This window comes from Schistocerca nitens, chromosome 9 (assembly GCF_023898315.1).
Source record: "Schistocerca nitens isolate TAMUIC-IGC-003100 chromosome 9, iqSchNite1.1, whole genome shotgun sequence".
NCBI classification, from domain to species: Eukaryota; Metazoa; Arthropoda; class Insecta; order Orthoptera; family Acrididae; genus Schistocerca; species Schistocerca nitens.
This window is the reverse complement of record NC_064622.1, coordinates 8,626,580-8,648,865: the sequence shown is the minus strand read 5'-3', so window position 1 is coordinate 8,648,865 and position 22,286 is coordinate 8,626,580. Positions and strand designations below refer to the sequence as shown.

General features: G+C 46.3%; 1 protein-coding gene across 1 annotated transcript in view; it reads right to left on the bottom strand.

The window, feature by feature from the left end:
- LOC126203481 (hepatic triacylglycerol lipase-like) overlaps positions 1-22,286 on the bottom strand; it is a 45,062-nt gene that overhangs the window by 16,512 nt on the left and 6,264 nt on the right. Inside the window, exons 2-3 of the mRNA XM_049937803.1 lie at positions 17,536-17,777; positions 3,936-4,167 (exon numbers count right to left, since the gene is read on the bottom strand). Of these exons, the coding sequence (XP_049793760.1) occupies positions 3,936-4,167; positions 17,536-17,777 (474 nt within the window). The remainder of the gene's footprint in view (positions 1-3,935; positions 4,168-17,535; positions 17,778-22,286) is intronic.

The following is a 22,286-nucleotide window of genomic DNA, read 5'->3' as shown; positions in this document are numbered from 1 at the left end:
TGCAACAATTGTTGCAACTAATACATATTCTGAATCTAGCGACGTACAGTATATTTCGGTTTTCGTGTAGCCTCTGAAATAAAAGTGTAACGGGTGAGATTCGGAGATCTTGCTGGCCAAAGTAGAGGTCTTCCCCAGACAGTCCACGGTTGCCGAGAACACGGATTTATGCCGCATATTTTCGTTCTGCGAACTGCACCGGGTCCACACCATGTTGGAAACATCTTCAGCCCCTGATATGTAGAGGTACCTCCACCACTAACGTCAGAAGATTTCTTTGCAAAAACAATAGGTACACTGGCTAGCCGCAAGGGGTAGCTGTGCGGTCTGAGGCGTCTTGTCACGGATCGCGTGGCTCCCCTCGTCAGAGGTTCGAGTCCTTCCACGGCCGTGGGTATTTGTGCTGTCCTTAGTGTAAGTTATTTTAAGTTAGATTAAGTAGTGTGTAAGCCTAGGGACTGATGACCTCAGCAGTTTGGTCGCATACTCCTTACCACAAATTTCCAAAAATTTACATTGTCTACCTGAGCCGAGGAAGCAACTTGCAGGATCCAGACAAGTAGTCGCTCACGACAATAGCCGACTTGTTTATCGCAAACTGTGGCTTAATGCTAACATCAGGACTTCATTGCATTATGACCCTCAAAGCAACTTTGGTGTAACAAAATTTGGAGAAGGTACTCTTCGTTTAGCTCCTTCTGCATGCTCATATATTAATAAGCCATAACATTATGACCTCCGATCTACTGTCGTTATAAATCAGTCCAGGCGACAGCAGCGCCACCTGGTGAGGAATGACTGCCAGTCAGACACACGCGCGGCGCACGTTGTGTCAGTGAGCGAGCTGTCCACGCGTAGAACGGGAAGAGCGCGGGGTCTGTCTGAGTTTGACCGAGGACAGAGCATTTCGGAAACTGCACAACTTGTCAGGAGCTCGTGGAGTGCTGCGGTGAGTGCCTTCAACACGTGACAAAGCCAAGATGAAACCCGGTCCAGACGTCGTGGGGTTGGGTGACCACTCCTTATTACAGATGTCAGACATCGTACGCTGGACAGGCTGCAAAAACAGAAGAGGTGGCGAACTGTGGTGGAACTAACATCAGACTTTAATGTTGGGCAGAATCAAGTTTATCTGAACACACAGTGAACCGAACACTTCTAACGATGGCCTTCCGCAGCAGATGTCCCATGCATGTGCCAATATTAACACCACGACAACGTCAACTACGACTTAAATGGGCTCGTGACCATCGGCACTGGACATTGAGGCAGTGATAGTGTTGCAAGGCCTGATGAATCCAATACCTTCTTGATCATGCCGATGACAGGGAGCGAATCCGTCATCTGCCAGGGGAACAGCTCGTTGACACCTATGCTGCAGGACGAATATAAGCTGGCGGCTGCTCCATTATGCTCTGGGGAACATTCACGTGGGCATCCATGGATTCAGTGGAGCTCGTGCAAGGCACCATGACGGCTACGGAGTATCGTGCACTGACTGCAGACCACGTAAACACGTTCATGACGATCACGTTTCCAGACGGCTGTGGCATTTATCAACAAGATAATGCGCCATATCACAAGACCACGAGTGTCATGGAGTGGTTCGAGGAACACAGTGGCGAATTGCTATTGATGTGCTGGCCGCCCAAGTCGCCAGATCTGAAACCGATCGAACACATGTGGGATGTGACTGAACGTGGCGTCCGAGCTCATCGCACCCCTGCCCCGAATTTGCATGAATTAGGTTGCTTGTGTGTGCAGATGTGGTGCCAGCTCACTCCAACGAGCTACCATCGCCTCACTGCCTCCATCCCATGATCCGTCTCCTCATTTACCTGAGCCATAGGTGGACATACCTGGTATTAGGCAGATGGTCACAATGTTTTGGGTGATCATTGTACTTACACATGACAAGTATTCACTCAGTACGTAGCCGGCCGCGCTGGCCGAGCGGTTCTAGGCGCTTCAGTCGGGAACCGCGCGACTGCTACGGTCGCAGGTTCGAATGCTGCCTCGGGCACAGATGTGTGTGATGTCCTTGGGTTAGTTATATTTAAGTAGTTCTAATTCTACGGGACTTATGACCTGAGATGTCAAGTCGGATAGTGCTCAGAGCCATTTGAACCATTTCAACTCAGTATGTTTTCGACACCTGGTTGCTCAACGAACTACAGTGCCTGATAAATAAAGTGTAGTACCCACTGACGAGGCAGGAAATCAATGTAATTTCGTACACATACTCGCCATCGGCCGTTATATAATAGATCACAGTTGCTATTCTTTGTGACAGGTAGAATGGCCACCAGAGTGCATTAATTTTTTCTCGAATTTAGTGTTCTACCCAGCCTCGTACGTTATAGAAGGGGTGTTAACAGCGTCAGATCTCGAGTGGTCACAGTTCAAAGACACGGAATGCCCCTACTCGTTTGAGACAGGTTATCAGCAGCTGAAAAGAGATTAAAGGAGGCCTCATTGTGGGTTTCCATTTGGCTGGCTGGTCGAATAGTACGATATCTAGATTCGTGAGGAATTGGGACGTGAGAGTGACCCAATGTTGGACTGCCTGGAACGTGAGGACTGTCGTATTCGTCGCCAAGGTTCCTGTCGAAGATGTCTGACGACGACCAACGAGGATCGCCGTATTGTGCACCAAGCACGTAATCTCTTCACATCTGCAGCTGCCATCCAAGAGAAATAATGGACACACTACAAAGTCCTGTCATCCCACACCATTGGTCACAGAATAGCAATAGTCGGACTATGGAGTTCCAGTCCCACACACAAGCTGCCACTAACACCACAACACAAATCACTCCGGCTGACACGGTCCTCTGACTGGGAAGCGTAGATTGCTGATGAATTGCGTTTAGCGATGAGTCGGGGTTCTGCACTTCCTCGAACGGCCATCGTTAGAGACTACGGTGGCGACGACGGAAGAAGCCCGATTTTTCTAATGTTTTGGAGAGGCCCAGCGGTGATATCCCTGGTGTGATGGGGGGAGGAGGACCCACCGGCTATGACTTCATGTAGTGGCTGATAGTGATTGAGGCAATTCAGACAGCACAGTGGTACGTCACGGACCTCCTACGGCTCGTGTGATAGTGCCGTCGTGTCATTCTTAAACAGTGTAACGTTCGTCCACACGCAACACTTGTCTCTATGAGTTGCCTGCATGATGTTGAAGAAATTCTGTGGCCAGAAAGATCCTCAGATCTGTTTCCGAAAGAACGTGTGTGGGGCTGGTCGGGCCCCAACTCCGTCCGAGTACGAGTGCCCCAGACATTGAGGACCAGTTTCTACAGGTGTGGGCCAGAACGTCTGAGGAGAGGACACAATTGCTTCGTGACACCTTTCCCAACCGAATCACTGGATGCGTGGATGCTAGAGGCATGCGACATCGTATTCATAATTTGGCTCGTAATGCCAAGTCCTTTATAAATTTGTACTGATTTTACAACCACTGAAATACATAACACACACTTTCAGCCCGTGAAGTTTCATTTCGTTTCCTCTTGCCAGTCTGTGTGCTTCACTTCTTTGTCTCGGCACCGTCGTAGTAAGTGTGTTACTTACGGCACGAATAGCTGAACAGCTTATACTGGGTGACTCAGAAGGAAAGGTCAACATTCAGAGCCACAACGGAACTATCATCCGAAGTAAAAAAGTGTAACAAACATGGGCTGTAGGATGCATACCATTAGAGCCATAGGGACTTGTTTATCGTCACTATTGTGAAACACAGCTCTTCTACTGTACAAGTACTTATAGCTCCTGAAGTAAGCAATGTAGAGTCCATGTTTACTGGACATATTTTTCTCGTTTCGCTCCATACTACCTCCTTCCGACGATGCCGGAGAGCCGATAGCTCTTAAGATGTGCATATTAGACGGTTTAGATGGTTCTCGTCGGACCACTGCTGCTGGGGGCCGCACCTGAGCTGCGGTGGCAGAACGGCTGCACGGGCTGGCCGCAGCTGACGTAGATGTCGACGTGGCCGGCGGGCCGCGGGTCGCCGACGCCGCGGACGCCGGCGGCCAGCGCCGTCGTGTGCAGCACGTCCACCTGGAGCGCCGCCTCCACGTCCAGCAGCGGCGCCGACACCGGCGTCGCGTCGCCCCCGGCCTCCTGCGAGCGCAGCGCCGGCGCCGGCGTCGGGTCCAGCGCCTGCCGGCACCAGCCGCCCTTTCATACACACTGTGTCCCAGTTCCTGTAAGGCTATCACAAAATAAATCTCAGGTGAACAGCCTGGTATGAGTGTGCATAGGACACAATATTTCGGCGATCGACCACGTTGCCATCATCAGGTGCGCTGATGTACTGACCGGTGGTGGGCCGGCGCCAGGTATGTCCCTCTCGCTGCTCCCTCAGGCGCTTCCTATGAGTCGGTGCGGTCCGCGCCCCGCGCGCGGTCCAGGTACAGCGTCCGTTCTGCCGCCGTCTGGGCGCTGCGTCCCAGGTCTTCTCGTTCAGGAGGGTCTGCCGGCACCGCTCTCGTTATTCTTCCCTCCTCCCCCGAAGTCGGTACACTCTGGGAAGTATCCTTTCTCTTCGTAATCCGGGTGATCGCGGGTTCCCACGCCTTGCTAAGGATGTAACAGCTGTCACGATTTAGTTGTGGCTCCCTTACTCTAATCTCTGTGGCTTCTTTGATGACACAGCCCCAGTATTTGAAAGTCTGTGTCAGGACTTCGGTTTGGTCATAATCCGTGCTGTGGAGTTCCGACAGGCAATGCTCGGCGATTGCCGACTTACTGGGCTGTTGCAGTCTAGTGTGCCGTTGGTGTTCTCGGCATCGGTCCTAAACGGTACGAATGGTCTGACCTATGTGTACACTCCCGCATTGGCAAGGTAACTGATAAACCCCTGATTTACGTAGACCGAGGTTGTCCCTGACACTACCGAGAAAGCTCTCGGTTTTGCTTGGAGGACGGAAGATGGTTTTCACTTGGTGTTTACGTAAAATGCGTACAATGTTTCCGGATAAGGCCCCACAAAACGGAATAATATCCAAGTCCGCCTCTTCCTGAGGTTCATCCTCAGTTTCCGCCGGTGCTGCAGGTGTGGGATGTAGAGCCTTCCGAATTTGCCCTTCCTTGTGACCGTTCCTCCGAAACACGGTCTTCAGATGGTCCAATTCTTGTTGGAGACTGTCCGTGTCGGAGGTGGTGTGAGATCTGTGTACAAGAGTTTTGAGCACGCCACTCTTTTGTGCCGGGTGGTGGCAACTATCCGCATGTAAGTACAAATCGGTGTGCGTCCTCTTCCTATACACACTGCGACCCAAAGTGCCGTCAGCTCGTCTTCTAGTCAAAACATCTGGGAAAGGGAGCATCCCATCCTTTCCGATCTCCATGGTGAACTTAATATTGTCGTGTCTGGAGTTGAGATGTGTGAGGAAGTCTGCCAGTTTATCTCTTCCATGTGGCCAGATAACGAAGGTATCATCCGCATATCTAAAGAAACAGATGGGTTTTAGATGTGCTGATTCAAGAGCTTCATCCTTGAAATGTTCTATGTACGTATTTGCGACAACAGGTGAGAGAGGACTCCCCGTGGCTACTCCTTCTGTTTGCCGGCCGCTGTGGTCTAGCGGTTCTAGGCGCTGAGTCCGGAACCGCGCGACTGCTACGGTCGCAGGTTCGAATCCTGCCTCGGGCATGGATGTGTGTGATGTCCTTAGGTTAGTTAGGTTTAATTAGTTCTAAGTTCTAAGCAACTGATGACCACAGCAATTGAGTCTCATAGTGCTCAGAGCCATTTGAACCATTTTGAACTCCTTCTGTTTGCTCGTAGTATTTACCGTCAAATAAGAAGTAACCTCATGTCAGAACATGTCTCAAAAGGTTGGTGGTCTCTTCGTCAAATTTCTGGCTGATGAGTTCCAAGGATTCTTGTAACGGAAAGAAGCCATAGAGATTAGAGTAAGGGAGCCACAACTAAATCGTGACAGCGGTTACATCCTTAGCAAGGTGTGGGAACCCGCGATCACCCAGATTAAGAAGAAAAAGGATACTTACCAGAGTGTAACGACTTCGGGGGAGGAGGGAAGAATAACGAGAGCGGTGCCGGCAGACCCTCCTGAACGAGAAGACCTGGGACGCAGCGCCCAGACGGCGGGAGAACGGATTCTGTACCTGGACCGCGCGCGGGGCGCGGACCGCACCGACTCATAGGAAGCGCCTGAGCAAGGAGCGGGAGGGGGATTGTCCTATGTATACCTGGCGCCGGCCCACCGCCGGTCAGTACATCAGCGCATCTGATGATGGCAACGTCGTCGATCGCCGAAATGTTGTGTCCTATGCACACTCATACCAGGCTGTTCACCCGAGATTTATGTCGTCATGAAACACGCCTGGAGAAATTGAAGAATCACATGTAATGCTATCTCTTGGTGAGTTGCGGCATTACGCTCCTTGAAGCTTCGATAACAGCCATACAGAAGGCCTCAGCAGGCGTCCTGGCTGGGAATGTAATACACTGAAGAGACAAACTGGTACACCTACCTAACATCGTGTAGGGCCCCCGCGAGCACGCAGAACTACCGCAACACGACATGCCATGGACTCGACCAATGTCTGAAGTAGTGCTGGAGGGAACTGACACTATGAATCCTGCAGGGCTGCCCATTAATCCCTAAGACAGGTAGCGCGTGGTGGACATCTCTTTTCAACAGCACATTGGAAGGCATCCCAGATGTGCTAGATAATGTTCTGCTTGGGGTCTTAGGTGGCCAGCGGAAGTGTTTAAACTCAGAAGCGTGATCCTGGAGCCACTCTGTAGCAATTCTGGACGTTTGGGGTGTCGCAATTTCCTACTGGAATTGCCCAAGTCCCTCGGAATCCACAATGGACGTGAGTGGATGCAGGTGATCTGACAGGATGCTTACGTGCGTGTCACCTGTGTCGTATCTAGACACATCAGGGGTCCCATATCATTCCACCTGCCCATGCCCCACACCATTACAGAGCCTCCACCAGCTTGAAGAGTCCCCTGCTGACATGCAGGGTCCATGGATTCATGAGGTTGTCTTCATATCCGTACACGTCCATCCGCTAGATATAATTTGAAACGAGACTTGTCCGACAAGGTAAGATGTTTCCAGTTATCAACACTCCAAAGTCGGTGTTGACCGGTCAAGGCGAGGCGTAACGCTTTGTGTCGTGCAGTCATCAAGGGTACACCAGTAGGCCTTCGGCTCCGAAAGCCCATATCTATGATGCTATGATGGTTCGTTGCATGGTTCGCACGCTGACACTTGTTGATGGTCCAGCACTGAAATCTGCAGGGTTACACTTCTGTCACGTTGAACGATTCTCTTCAGTCGTCGTTGGTCCCGCTCTTGCAGGATCTTTTTCCGGGCGCAGCAATGTCGGAGATCTGATGTTTTACCATATTCTTGATATTCACGGTACACTCGTGAAATGGTCGTACGGGAAAATCCCCACTTTATCGTTACTTCGGAGATGCTGTGTCCCATCGCTCGTGCACCGACTGTAACACTACGTTCAAACTCACTTGAATCCTGATAACCTGCCGTTGTAGCAGCGGTAACCGATCTAACAAATGCGCCAGACACTCGTTGTCTTATATAGGCGTTGCCGACAGCTGGGCCGTATTATGCCTCATAAAATATCTCTGTATTTGAATACGCATGTCTGTACCAGTTTCTTTGGTGCGTCAGTGTAGTATGTGTCTGACTCTTGGAAAATGGCGATGGAGCAAGGAGGCAACACAAGTTTTTTGAGTCCTCCAGCGTTTGTCGACAAGAATTCGTCGAATTCGACCAGAATACTGAGAGGCAGGGTCCTGGTCGCTGCACCACGACAACTTCCCAGCCCAAGAAGCCACGAAGTTTTGGCCAGAAAAGGGATCACATTCCGGATCACCCGCCATATTCGCCGGATTTTGCCCCAGTCGACTTCTGCTTGCTCTCGAAATTGCTATTGGCAATGAAAGAACACCGTTACCATGCAATTAAGGCGTCCAATAAAATTATACTCTAGTGCTGAATGTAGTTCGAGAAAAAGACTACAGAGACAGTTTCAAAGCAGTTTTGAAACGATTTCATCGGTGTCTTGATTCAGGGAGAGATTATTTTCCATAAATGCCGTGATTTTATGAACATAATCCATGAGTTTTATTTTTCGGAGCCACAGTCCTAACGGAATTGGGACACACTGTGTAGTGTCGCGCACGGAGAAAGGTGGCTGTGGGGCAGTGCACCACGTGGCGACCCAGCCAGCAGCGCCATTCCACCGAGTCTATCTGTAGGGCGAGACTGGGGGTGCGCGTACAGCATTGAGCTTTGATTTGCATATCAATTTAGCGACTGAAATGTTCATTATGCATGGTATGAAGCAAACATGGCAAATAATACCTTTGCAAGCGGTAGCTACAGATTTCCGAGCGTATAAACTGTTGTACGGAGACTCAAAAGCAGAAACGGGGGCCTATCACGGTGTTTACCCCACCCTTGCCAGTTGCCAGGGAACGCAACATCTGGAGAATGAGGCGTTAGGCAGAGACTGCACAGTGGTGACTCTGCAAAGTATTTCTCTCTCTCTCTCTCTCTCACTCTGTGTGTGTGCGTGTGTGTGTGTGTGTGTGTGTTTCCACAGAACATATTGTACAGCTGCGTTGTTAGTCGCACACTAATGTGAAACTGCAGTTGTTACACACACATTCCTATCAAGCAACATGTCATCTGTCTATAACTGATTTATAATACTGAAACGAATTGGAGCATTTGCTACAACGTGAACAGACTTATGTGACAGCTCCATCACAGAGCTAGGACTTTTTTACTGTATACTGAATGCCGAACAGTAGTGGATTCGTACTCGGGCGGGACGTGGTTCGGACCTCTGTCTGGCTATTTAGATTTAGATCTTCCGTTATTTCCCTAAATAATTTTCTATTTTAAAGGGAAGAGCCGATTTCCTTCCCCATCATTCCGTAATCCGACCTCGAGCTCTGTCAGTGACGACCTCGTCACATTGGATCTTTAATCTTCCTTTTTTCTTCAGGTACTTTATTTGTGCCAATTTGTTTTAACAGAGCTCATAAAGAGACGTCTTTAGCCAAGTACACCTAGTTTTAGTCAAGAATGCGGTGGTTTAGGAGCAGCACTTTATTCATTTCCGCATAAGAGACCGTATGCCTCGGTTCAGCGACAGTGGGTTAGCCTAAGCTGGTGGTGAGTGTGTCACTGAAGCGTTAAAAAGAATGTTGAGTAACGCAGTTATTGAGGAAAAGGACTGCCGATAATGACGCCAAAGTGACAATGCCATAAGTAATTACGTGACTAAATGAACTGAAATGAAATCTGTAAATCGATGGGGTTAAAAACAAAGAGCATTCAACGATCAGCGTAAACCGCTGAGATAAGACTAAATTGCAGTCTAATGAATGCAGAGTGACATCTGAAACTTCGTACAGGGGCTCACACCCATGCCTCCTGCTTACCAGCAACAGTCGCCTTAACCAAAGGGCTGTCCGAGTATGTGTCCAGAGGCAACTCCAATTTTCATTGTCACTAACGTTTCCTCCATGCCTTTCACTTCAGAGAATTTAATTTGCTTTCGATGCGTTGCCTGTCATAAAAAGAGAAGACTGAAAAGAGTAAGAAAAACGAAATGAAACTACATGGATTGAGAAGGTATGTGATGTTATTTGAGTGATTACAAAACCAAGAGAAATTTGGAGAATGGGCCTACTTATCAGTATGATTTCGCATCCCCCTGTGCCCCGGAGGCATTCGCTAGTTCGGTTGGCAGGGGTTTCATAAAGCCATTGTATGCTCTCCTGAGGCAAACTGGCTCACAACTGCTGTAACAGGTGCTTGATATCCTGGTCACTAACGCTGAGATGGAGGTGACGTCAGAAGCGGTTCTACACGCGTCCTGTCGTGGACTGATCTGGGGATCTCGATGGCCGTAAAAGCGCCTCATCATCACCCACACACTTCATAGAACCACGTACCACGTGTGGGCGAACGCTGTCCTGTTGAAAAATCACTACAATCCTGCCACTTGAGAGGTAACAAATGTGGACACAGGATGTCCGTAATGTAACGCTGAGCTGTCAGATTTCCCTGAGTCGGTACTAGCCGTCACCTGAAGTCACACCCAATGGATCCCCACACTATGTCGCCGGGACTAACACAGCCGTCTGTCTCCAAAACGCTGGCAGAATGGGATCTCTCCTAAGGCCGCCGCCGTACTCGCCGATGGTGGTTATATGGGACAGCGCAGAACCGCCATTCACCGCTGAACACAGTGCCACATCTCCATCAGCAGTCCACGCTTCCGGGTCGCGGCACCACTCGAAACGCAGCCGTCTGTGTTGTGCTGTCCACGGGACGGCAGCTCCCTAGGCCCGCTGCAGTTAGTCTGCACTCAGATGGCAGACCCTGGTGTGTAGGGATCGCGATGTGCTTAGCGCACAGCATGGCGATCTCCTCTACTGGTGGTCACACATTGTCGACAAACACCTTTACGGCAAGTATGGCTGCCCACATCTTCTCATACAGACGAACGTAGGGCCGCTATCACGTCCGAATGCCTCACACACCTGGTTAATTGCAGACCCTTTTAAACCCGGTCAGAAGCCAGTGTCGTTCAGCGTGATGACTCAACATCTGACGCTGCTCGCGCTCCTTATACACCCTACCAGACCAAGTGACCACACTAAACATGAGCAACACTCTTACATTTTCGCGGCTATTCTGCACAGACATTTGCAACTTCAACTACATACTATATTAGCCAGTGTTGTGTACGTGTACGAAGTTATACAAACATGGGACCATGTCGTTTGGGTGGCTCACTGTTTTGGTGCGGCAGTGTACGTCCTTAATGGCATGGTAAGCTCCGTTTAACCACCGACTCCGTGATGCTATTCCCACACACCCCTTGGGCGAACGTCTGACTGTAGTTGTTCCGGCGTTACGACAAGCGTCGGCACGACGATCGAGGACGTAAGAGCAGAGGGGGCTGCGAGACGTCGTCAGCCAATAGTACGCAGACGATCCCCTCCCTAGGATGGCACCGAGACAGGAGCGGCCTCTACACGCAGAGAATATAAGCGCCGCGGGAGGGGTGCAAGACGAGCCGTCATACAAACGCTACAGCAGTGGCCTATGAACTCTGCTGTTTTGCTTGCAATGAAATTGTATATACCGAAGAACGTTGATTATTTGCATCTCGCAATTTACTTGAGATATACCTTTTTGAATACGCCAAGTGAACTACTGCTAATTCAATTTCCTCTAATAAACTCCATTAATACTATTTGCTTGAATTATTGTCTAGCGATCCGAGAAAACAGCTACCTTACAAGGGAACTTCCCCATCGCACCCCCGTCACATTTAGTTATAAGTTGGCACAGTGGATAGGCCTTCAAAAACTAAACACAGATCAATCGAGAAAACAGGAAGAAGTTGTGTGGAACTATGAAAAAAATAAGCAGAATATACAAACTGAGTAGTCCATGCACAAGATATGCAACATCAAGGACAACGTGAGCTCAGGAGCACCGTGGTCCCGTGGTTAGCGTGAGCAGCTGCAGTACGAGAGGTCCTTCGTTCAGGTCTTCCCTCGAGTGAAAAGTTTAATTTTTTATTTTCAGACAATTATTTTGCGAAGCTCCACAGGTAGACAGAGCACTATTGTTTATGTGATCGTGTGTCAATTATCACAGTTCAGGCACTCACACATAATCAACTTGGCTCTCCAAAATTCCAGGACATGTTCAGATTTGCTTGGACATATGTAGGATTTGACGGTCTACACCATGGACCTTGCCGTTGGTGGGGAGGCTTGCGTGCCTCAGCGATACAGATGGCCGTACCGTAGGTGCAACCACAACGGAGGGGTATCTGTTGAGAGGCCAGACAAACATGTGGTTCCTGAAGAGGGGCAGCAGCCTTTTCAGTAGTTGCAGGGGCAACAGTCTGGATGATTGACTGATCTGGCCTTGTAACAATAACCAAAACGTCCTTGCTGTGCTGGTACTGCGAACGGCTGAAAGCAAGGGGAAACTACAGCCGTAATTTTTCCCCAGGGCATGCACCTTTACTGTATGATTAAGGATCGGTTGGTAGGACATGTTCTGAGGCATCAAGGGATCACCAATTTAGTATTGGAGGGCAGCGTGGAGAGTAAAAATCGTAGAGGGAGACCAAGAGATCAATACACTAAGCAGATTCAGAAGGATGTAGGTTGCAGTAGGTACTGGGAGATGAAGAAGCTTGCACAGCATAGAGTAGCATGGAGAGCTGCATCAAACCAGTCTCAGGACTGAAGAGCACAACAACAACAACACACGGAAAATTTTGAAAACGTTAAAAACATATGTTTTGACAGAGCACAGGGAAAACTGTGCGACTGTGAAACTGTTGCATTCATTTGTTGCAGTTTATGTGACAAACTCATGTTTTCATCACTTTTTTGGGAGTGATTATCACATCCACAAGAAAACCTAAATCGGGCAAGGTAGAAGAATCTCTTTACCCATTCGCCAAGTGTACAAGTTAGCTGGGTCGACAACATATTCCTGTCATGTGACGCACGTGCCGTCACCAGTGTCGTATAGAATATATCAGACGTGTTTTCCTGTCGAGGAATCGGTTGACCTATGACCTTACGATCAAATGTTTTCGGTCCCCATCGGAGAGGCACGTCCTTTCGTCTACTAATCGCACGGTTATGCGGTGCGGTCGCAAAACACAGAGACTAAACTTATTACAGTGAATAGAGACGCCAATGAACGGACAGATCATAATTTTGCGAAAATAAAGAAAGTAAACTTTTCACTCGAGGGAAGACTAAACCAAGGACCTCTCATGCCGCAGCTGCTCACGCTAACCATGGGACCACGGCGCTCCTGAGCTCACAGTTTCCTTGATGTTGCCTATCTTGCGCATGGACTACTCAGTTTGTATATTCTGCTTATTTTTTTCATAGTTCCACACAACTTCTTCCTGTTTTCTCGATTGATCTGTGTTCAGTTTTTCAAGGCCTATCCACTGTGCCAACTTATAACTAAATCTGAGGGGGGTGCGATGGGGAGGTTCCCTTGTTAGACGAGTGGGCAGAACACAATAGTAGTACTCTGAAATCATACATTGAATCATTAGTGACAGTGAAGGTTTCAATCATGATTGAAGCCGTACTCAAGTAGCCTAATAGTTCAGGCGACTGCTGACAATATTTATTTATTTATTGGGTGCATGCATTTTACGGTTCACCATCTGGATACTACCATGGCCTCTACATTTCTTAATAACCCAAATAACAATCACAATTAGAAGAATGAAATGATATACAACCATCGCATTCCTTCACAATATGATAGTATTATAATAATTCGGAGAATGATAGTTTTTGTTAGCTGTTCTTGCAGACTATTAGTACTTAATCTGTAATACACAAACTGTGCAGGTATACTGAGGACATCTAATTGAAAGATAGCAAGAGGATAGAAAGAACAGAAACTGGAAAGAGATATGGGTAAGTCTCAATCGTAACAGCCAGATGTTGAGGCATTGAAATATATTTTGAGTCTACACTGCACGGCTACTTCGGTACAGTCAATTACTGTTTCCACTTCTAAGCGGTCTTGTAGATATAACAAACGCTTTAAAGATCTAAAGCCCACGTTCTCTTTTAGGGCTGTTGTTAGTACTCACTATGGAACATCATGCTGCATTGTAAAGTGACAATTGGAGGCAAAGTAAATTTACGAATAAATACATATCTTACAGCCAATGTTACTAAAATGTAGCTCAAATTTATAGTTACTTACACACAACTGTTTCACTCACGGCCTATCTGGTAACAGCACTTCCTTTTTTGTGTAGTTTATGTGTAATGTTTTGCTGACGATGTGAACACCTGACGATTTGTTTTGTGCTGTACAAAATGTAACATAACCCAAGAATGAATGCAGCTATGCTCTCGTGTAATTATCTGTCTGTTTGATATGTCCTACGACACCCTTCCATCCAAGATGGAGTCTCCAAAATGGCCACCATGTTGCAAACATAGCTTCACAGCTTTTAACCCTCCCCCATCTCATCCCTCCTTGTTTTTAAAGTTCTGTGTATCGATCTGTCTTTGTTTTAGAAGAATGGTTCCACACCCATAGACCGCTCTGTGTTTGGGAGCTGACGTCTAGCGGGACGGCCTGGTCCCACCAACAACATCTCAGGGGACCTGGCATTTTTGCCTCCCCCTATGCTGCCACATCTGGCTGCACAAAGCACTGTGCCTGTCAATTTTCAAGCACAAAACTTCTCCAGGTGCAAAAATTTAGCCTATGTTCAGAAAAAACATAACTGCAGAACTGATTCAAGAGAAGAACTGATTTTTTCCATGCTTCAAAGCATTAAAGATATCTACACCATCCGTCCAAAAAGTTCCGAGACTCACTTTATTCCTGCCGTATAAGCGCCGTCACCGCGCCAATTACGGCGGCAGCTTCAACTAACAACTGTAAGCAAAAGATGTGCAGATACAGAGGCAGGTGTGAGCTGCCAGGAATGGTCGTGCAGCTATAATGTGTCGTCGTTCTTTTGTCACATATCGCAATGGAGCAACATCTCTTGTTCAAGCATTCACATTATCCATAATTTATTTGAAAAAGAGAAAACTTTGTGAGAAGTTTCTCGTGGATACCTTGCCTGCCGAACAAAAACAACGATGCATGAACGCCTGGAAAAAATCACTACGGGTGACAAGAATTAGTGTTATTAATACGAACCTATCGCAAAATGAGAAAGTGCGATGTTCATATGAAGGGTGAACGTTTTGACGATACAATCGACAGTGTGACGCGTGTGTTGAACAACATCTCAAAGAAAGACTTTCCTGAAAGTTTCACACGGTCGTAGGAACGTTCTAGGCGATGTACTCAAGTGGGGGAGACAGTGTAGAACACGTAAAGTACGAGGGGCGTTCAGAAAGTAAGCTCCGATCGGTCGCGAAATGGAAACGACTATGAAAATCCGATAAAGCTTTGCACAGATGTGTTGGGTAGTGTCTCTAGTATAACCCCAGTTAGCATCACGTCGCTCTTCTCATTTCTGAGCTCGCAGTGAGTGCGTAAAGATGTCTAGAAAATAGTGTCTGCCGCCAAATACGAGGGCCTGGTGAGAAATTTCGCCTGAAGCTATGCAGCTAACATTACATAACTGTCGTGCTGTTTCTTCTTCAAGACAATTCTCAGCCGCATTCTGCAGGGGCAATGAAGATGCTCCTGCATCGTTTTCAAATGGAAATGTGAGATTACCCACAATACAGTCCGCAATTGTCTCCCCCTGAGTTTCATCTCTGGTCACATGAACCGCTGTCTTTGAAGACAACATTTTGACACAGACAACGAGGTGTAGGCCAGCGTGGAGAATTGGCGGAAAGCACTGGCGGCTGCCTTCTATGATGAGGCTATTGAAAAGTTGGTACAACGCTATGACAAAAGTCTAAGTCAGAACGGCGACTACGTAGAGAAGTAGCTGAAAGGTGTAGCTAATTGTTACAAGTAAAACATTTCTGATGTTCACTGTGGTTTCAATTTGGCAATCAATCGGAGCTTACTTTCTGAACAGGCCTCGTATTAAAACGACTATCTTAACTGTTATATCGGCAACTTCTCGGGCACCTCGGGCACGCGTGCCGTCTACATGTCCCCTGGACGCCTCACAAGGGAACCTCCCCATCGCACCCCCCTCAGATTTAGTTATAAGTTGGCACAGTGGATAGGCCTTGAAAAACTGAACACACATCAATCGAGAAAAATGGGAGAAGTTGTGTGGAAATATGAAAAAAATAAGCAAAATATACAAACTGAGTAGTCCATGTGCAAGATAGGCAAAATTTAGGAGAATCTGAGCAGAGGAGCTCCGTGGTCTGGTGGTTAGCGTTAGCAGCTGCGGAACGAGAGGTCCTTGGTTCAAGTTGCCGGCACGGTAGCTCAGCGTGTTCGGTCAGAGGGCTGAGTGCTCTCTGTAATAAAAAAACTGAGTTAAGAAACCAACGATCAATTTGAACGGATGTCTTGTGACGTCCGCCCCGACCAAACGCAACGAACTATATCGAACAACATGAAAAAAAAGAAAAAAAAATAGTCTTCCCTCGACTGATAATTTTACTTTCTTTATTTTCGCAAAGTCATGATCTGTCCGTTCGTTTCATTGACGTCTCTGTTCACTGTAATAAGTTTAGTGTGTGTGTTTTGCGACCGCACCGCAAAACCGTGCGATTAGTAGACGAAAGGACGTGCCTCTCCAATGGTAACCGAAAACATTTGATCGCAAGGTCATAGGTCAACCGATTCCTCGACAGAAAAACACGTCTGATATATTCTATACGACACTGGTGACGGCATATGCGTCACATGACAGGAATATGTTGTCGAGCCAGCTAACTTGTACACTTGGCGAATGCGTAAAGAGATTCTTCTACCTTGCCCGATTTAGGTTTTCTTGTGGATGTGATAATCATAAATTAAATAAAATTAATTAAAGTTTTCCCTCGATGGAAGACTTGAACCAAGGACCTCTCGTACTGCAGCTGCTCACGCTAACCACGGGACCACGGCGCATCTGAGCTCATACTATCCTTGATGTTACCTATCTTGCGCATGGACTACTCAGTTTGTATATTCTGCTTATTTTTTTCATAGTTCCACACAACTTCTTCCTGTTTTCTCGATTGATGTGTGTTCAGTTTTTCAAGGTCCATCCACTGTGCCAACTTATAACTAAATCTGAGGGGGGTGCGATGGGGAGGTTCCCTTGTCAGTGTCGCGAGCTCTCCATATCGCAGTCACGAACAGACAGCAGGCGGTACCAGTGCCGGCAGAGGCCGCCACTTCCGAGGGAACAATTCGCGTCCGCACAACACGTGACAAGGAAACAGTATGGCGAGTATTCCGCCGGTAGTCACAAAGGCCGGCGCACGGAGTGTACCAGCCAGTTCTTCCGGCTTCGAGAGCCTCCCCTGGCCTCCGGACCGGTGCTGCTCACCTGACCGTCTCTCGACGCTCTCCAAGCTCCTCGTAGGTACCGACGCTGCTGTTCTCAGCTTTAATCGTTGTTTTCTCTGCATTAAGGATAGACTTTCCCGTGCCTATGTTGGATCGAATCGGGAGGGCATTCTCGGGATTTGGATTATTTCCCTGCGAGTGCAATTTCCTGCGAAGCTCCTAGTGGTGTTATTACCAAGTGGAAACAGTCAGGCGATCTAGACAGCAACGCTGTCAAGCCTCTGTACCAATACCTAGTAAAATCCTGTAATTTGTGTCTTTTGTACTTTCCGTCGAAGCAGACGTATTTCGTTGTCAATAAACTTGTTAAAACCTGATCTCCATTTTCCCTGTGTCCCCATGAGGAACACGTCGTAAGCTTTCTTCCCATTTTAATTAATATAGTCTCGAAACTTTTTGGACTGGTGTGGTTTCATAGCTTTACGTAATTTCTGTAGCAGCCGGAGCAATTTCCTCTGTTGCAGTGACTTGCCGTGAGCCTGCCTACGTGTCCGCCGGGCAGGCAGGCGGCGGCGAGCGCGGCCACGTGCGCCCCCAGGCCGGCGCCCAGCGCGTGCAGCCGCTCCGGGGGCGGCAGCGCGCCCGCCTCCGCCCCCGCCGCCAGCAGGCGCGCCGTGCACGCCCCCACCAGCTCCGCCTGCGCCTCGGCGAACTTGCGGCCGCAGCGGTGCGCCGCCAGCGACGACCAGTCCACCGTCAGCACCGCCGAGCCGCCGCGGGACAGGTACGCTGCGGGCAAAGGCAGCAAGCAGTCGGCCACTCGGGAACTGGCCTCGCGCACGGGGCATACCAGGTGGTCATAATGGAAGTGCCGACACTCAGGGAGGTCCGCTGTGGGCTGTAATTATCGTATGGCGGCGAAACTTCGTAGACACTGTAATGTGTCGGTGCGGAAATGGTTTACGCTGGAAAAAATTTGTTCCAATTTGGGCCACCAGGTGCAAATATGGCGCTGCGAATGCAAGAATGACGTACAGAAATGTTTCCGTAAGTAATGTATTAGGAACGGCACGGGAGCAGAAAAGCTCAAACAAGTGATAATGGTGCAAAGTGCCACTGGGGTAAGGCTGTAGTCGATCTGTTTTGCCACTAATATGCGCTGAGTATCCCCTATCAATGTGCAAGTCCTCTGCTACAGTCCTGGCATGTGTAGAGGAATTCAGTGCACAGAAACGGAAGGAAAGGGTTGCCCTAACAGGTGAACTGTAGGTTTCCTTTAATTTACGTCTATGGTGACAAACTTTTTGTTCACAGATTACCGGTTTCGGTCTATAATGACCGTCATCAGATCTGCAGCAAAAAATGGGGAAAAACATAAATACACTCGCAGATTGTCTACAGCTTAAAAACAATACATAGACCATAATGAAAAGTACTACTGACAATATATGCATTTGTGCGCTTTAAGTATGAAGAGGCACACCTGTTTCATAAAAGCAAAGTCCTAACGTACTGCAGCCATAGTAACATTTTAAATGCAGAATCAGCAGCAGCATCGTAAAAAATATATAAATAACATCATATGCGCGAGTCATGTTGTCAGTAGCACTACTGTTCAAAACGAGCTGTCGTACAGTAGCCACAAGATGTTTGTGTTGTAAGTTCACCAGATGTCGCTAATGTCGGCATACACTAGTTTTCAATAATTAATTGAAGAGCGAAAATAAAGGGGGATACAATAGTTGAAGTCTGTAATGAGGATATAACGTATAAAAGGCACTACAGAAATAAAAAACAATAAAAAGAACAAGACAAAAGTAAGATTGTTAAAAAGAGGAAAAGAATGATGTAATTCCGTAACAGTGGATGATCCACATTATCTGGTTAATGCAGTCTATGAAATGAACAGAGAAGGAGCAAGAACATACTAGAGTCATGCGTAAAACGTACGAAAACGAAGTAAATATCTGAGGCACTCAATACTAGGTGAAATTATCAACACACTATATATAACAGAGACGTGCAGCGATTAGCGTAAAACATTGTCAAATAAAGCAAAGTAGACACTGGGCACAAAGTCACTCTGCCAGTTACGCAGTTTATCTGTTCTTTATTTTTTGCTTTTTAGATTTCAAGCTCCTCCAACAAATTAAGAGCACGGCCCTCGTCCACTCTGTGAAGAATATTTACTTCACATATTTACTTCGGTTTCGATCTAGCTATCGGGATTTCAAATAACGCCAGTTATTTTTAAGAGAACGTACTATAAAACGTCACATTCAGAAGCACAAACAAAATCTACACAATTATCAGTGCACATGCCCCTATAAATGAGGATAACAGGAAAAACAAAGAAAAAGTGGAGGCCTTTTGGAATCATCTAGATGTCATTATTCAGAAAATTCCAGATAAAAACATCATCATTCTTCCTGGAGATTTTAATGCACAGATTGGTAAAGAAAAAAGACATAAGAAAATAGCTGGAGACTATCCTGCACACAAGAGAACAAACAGAAATGGTGTGAGGCTAACAGAACTTTGCCAAGCACACAATTTAATTCTTAAATCCACAACTTTCAAGAAACTACCACGAAGACAAAAGACGTGGGTATCCCCAATCCTAGCCTTTGGGAATTTCAACTTGATCACGTGGCAATCAAGAATATTTCCAAGAAAGAAATCATGAACGTTAGGGTACTCAGCGGTGCAAACTTGGATTCAGACCACTACCTTTCTAAAATTAAGTTCAAAGTCATCCCAAACAGGAAACGCAGCATGAAACAAATTAAGGCGCGGAAGTATAGCACAGAAAAGATATTAAAATCAGATGAATTCACAAAAGCAACAGAAACCATCCAGACACAAAGCTGGGGGGATATCAAGGAAACCTCATTACTACAGGCGAACGGATAGCACCTAACATAAAAAGTCGCTGGAATGTGATGCCTTCATTGAAACAAGAAAATAGGCACGGCAAAACTGGCAATCACAGAAAACAGAAGAAAGCAGATTGAATTTCATTAGAGTTACAAAACTGGTAGATAAAAATATAAAAAGGATTAAGAAGACGCATGAAAAGAAAACTATCCTCCAAATTGATGAATTTGCTAAAAACAACACAAGAAGCTTTTACAGAACTTTCAAGCAAAGGTTATCAAGATACAAAGCACCCACCCTCCAATTTCGAGATGTAAATGGGACCATCGCTCATAATAACACGGAAAATTGCAAAATACGAGCAGGCTACTTTGAGAAACTCTTGAATTGTGAACCCATCCTTGAAAAATTTGAATCCATCCCAAACAACCGCGAGAAGCCGGATTCAGAACCACCGACGACTGAAGAACTACAGAAGGTCATTTCAGAACTTAAAAACAACAAGTCGTCCGGTGAAAATCAAATAGTGGCCGAACTATGGAAAAAGGCTGACAAAAATGCAGTTACATCCCTTAAGTTCGTTTTCGATAAAATCTGGAAAGAAGAAGAGATCCCCGCGGAATGGAGAACAGCTCTCATCCACCCTATCCACAAGAAAGGTTTGAAGACAGACCCCAACAATTACAGAGGAATATCACTGCTGGATATAACGTACAAGATTCTTTCTAAAGTCCTTTTGAACAGGGCAGAGCCGCAATTGAATCCGCAAATCGGGGAATTCCTGGGAGGTTTTAGAAAGGGCAGATCATGTTCGGAACAAATACTAAACCTCAAAAACATTATGGCACACCAAAAATCAAGGGCAAAGACATACGTAATCTCCTTCATTGATTTCAAAAAAGCATATGATTCGATTGATAGAGAATCTCTGTTATCAGTCCTGGAAGAAATGGGTTTGGATAAGAAAACAACTAATATTATAAAAGCGACCCTTACAAATGCACTTTCGAAAGTTAAATTTATGGGCGAACTATCGGAACCCTTTGAAATAAAAACGGGAGTGTGACGGGGGATGGGCTTTCACCGTTGCTGTTCAATTGTGCGCATGAGAAAGTAGTCAGAGAATGGAACACAAATATTAAGAGTGGTATAAGACTGGGTTGCAAAAAGAAGAACCTTAAAGTAAATTGCACTGCTTTTGCAGATGATATGGCCCTGTTTGCTGAAACAATGGAAGAAGCACGGGAGCAAATCCTTGAACTAAAGAAAGAAGCAGCTAAAATAGGTCTTCACATCTCATTTGAAAAAACTAAGATATTGACAAACATCAAGCACTCATGTAAATACCTCAAAGTTCAAGAACAGAAGATTCAAATAATAAAAGAATTCAAATATCTCAGAGAACGGATTAGTTGGAATGCTGGGGAAAGCAAAGCAATGGAACCCAGAAAAAATAAACTTGAATTGGCCTTCCAATTAACAAAAAATACATACAACAAAAAATCCCTTTCATGGGGTCCAAATTTACACTTTACAAGACAGTGATTAAGCCAGAAGCACTGTATGCAGCAGAAACACTTAACATGAATTTCAAAGGCCAAATGGAGAAACTTGAGGTAAAGGAAAGAAAAATTTTAAGAAAAATCATTGGGCCAAAATTTCAAGACAATAAGATTATATACATCAAAAATGAAACTCTCTACAAGAAAATTCAAAAACTTTCAGATTCTATGCGAAAAAGGAGAATAAATTTTTATGGTCATCTTCTCAGAATGAATTCCAACAGATTAACTAAACAAATCTTTGACTTCTTTCGTAACCGAAAAAGGAAGCCCAATTGGTTTAAAGAAACTGAGAAAGACCTAGTCGAATTAAAGATTTCAGAAAATTCACTTAGTGATCGAACAGCTAAATTATTTACTAACGATGTAAACATAAGGTTCCAACACAAATCCACACAAAAGTCCAAACCCTTCATCTCGGAAGAGAGAGGAGAAGAAGATCAGAAAGAATGAAGAAATACTGGGCCCTAAGAAAAGAACAACGCACAAAGAAATGATTGCTCCAGCTTACTCCAAAGAGGGTGAAACGAAAGAAGAAGAAAACGTTTATTATTCACTTTTATAACAATAATAGACACTACAGGAAGTATTCAACTCAAAATTAAACTCTGTTTATTCTTAAGTGACTACTTTTTCTGCGAGATGTACAAGGTGCAAAAAACTATGTATACAAATACCGATAAGTAGTTTTTCCTGTAGCTTGAACAGGATGTCTCAGGATAAGTGGTCAGTATTCACAGGTATGAGAGGAACTGTTATACAGAGCAAAAAGGTCTACTAAACATGGTCTAAGATATAAGCCTTAAGAGCTAAGAGCTCTTTTTCATCTTCCATACTGTGAAACTAATCTCTTCTACAG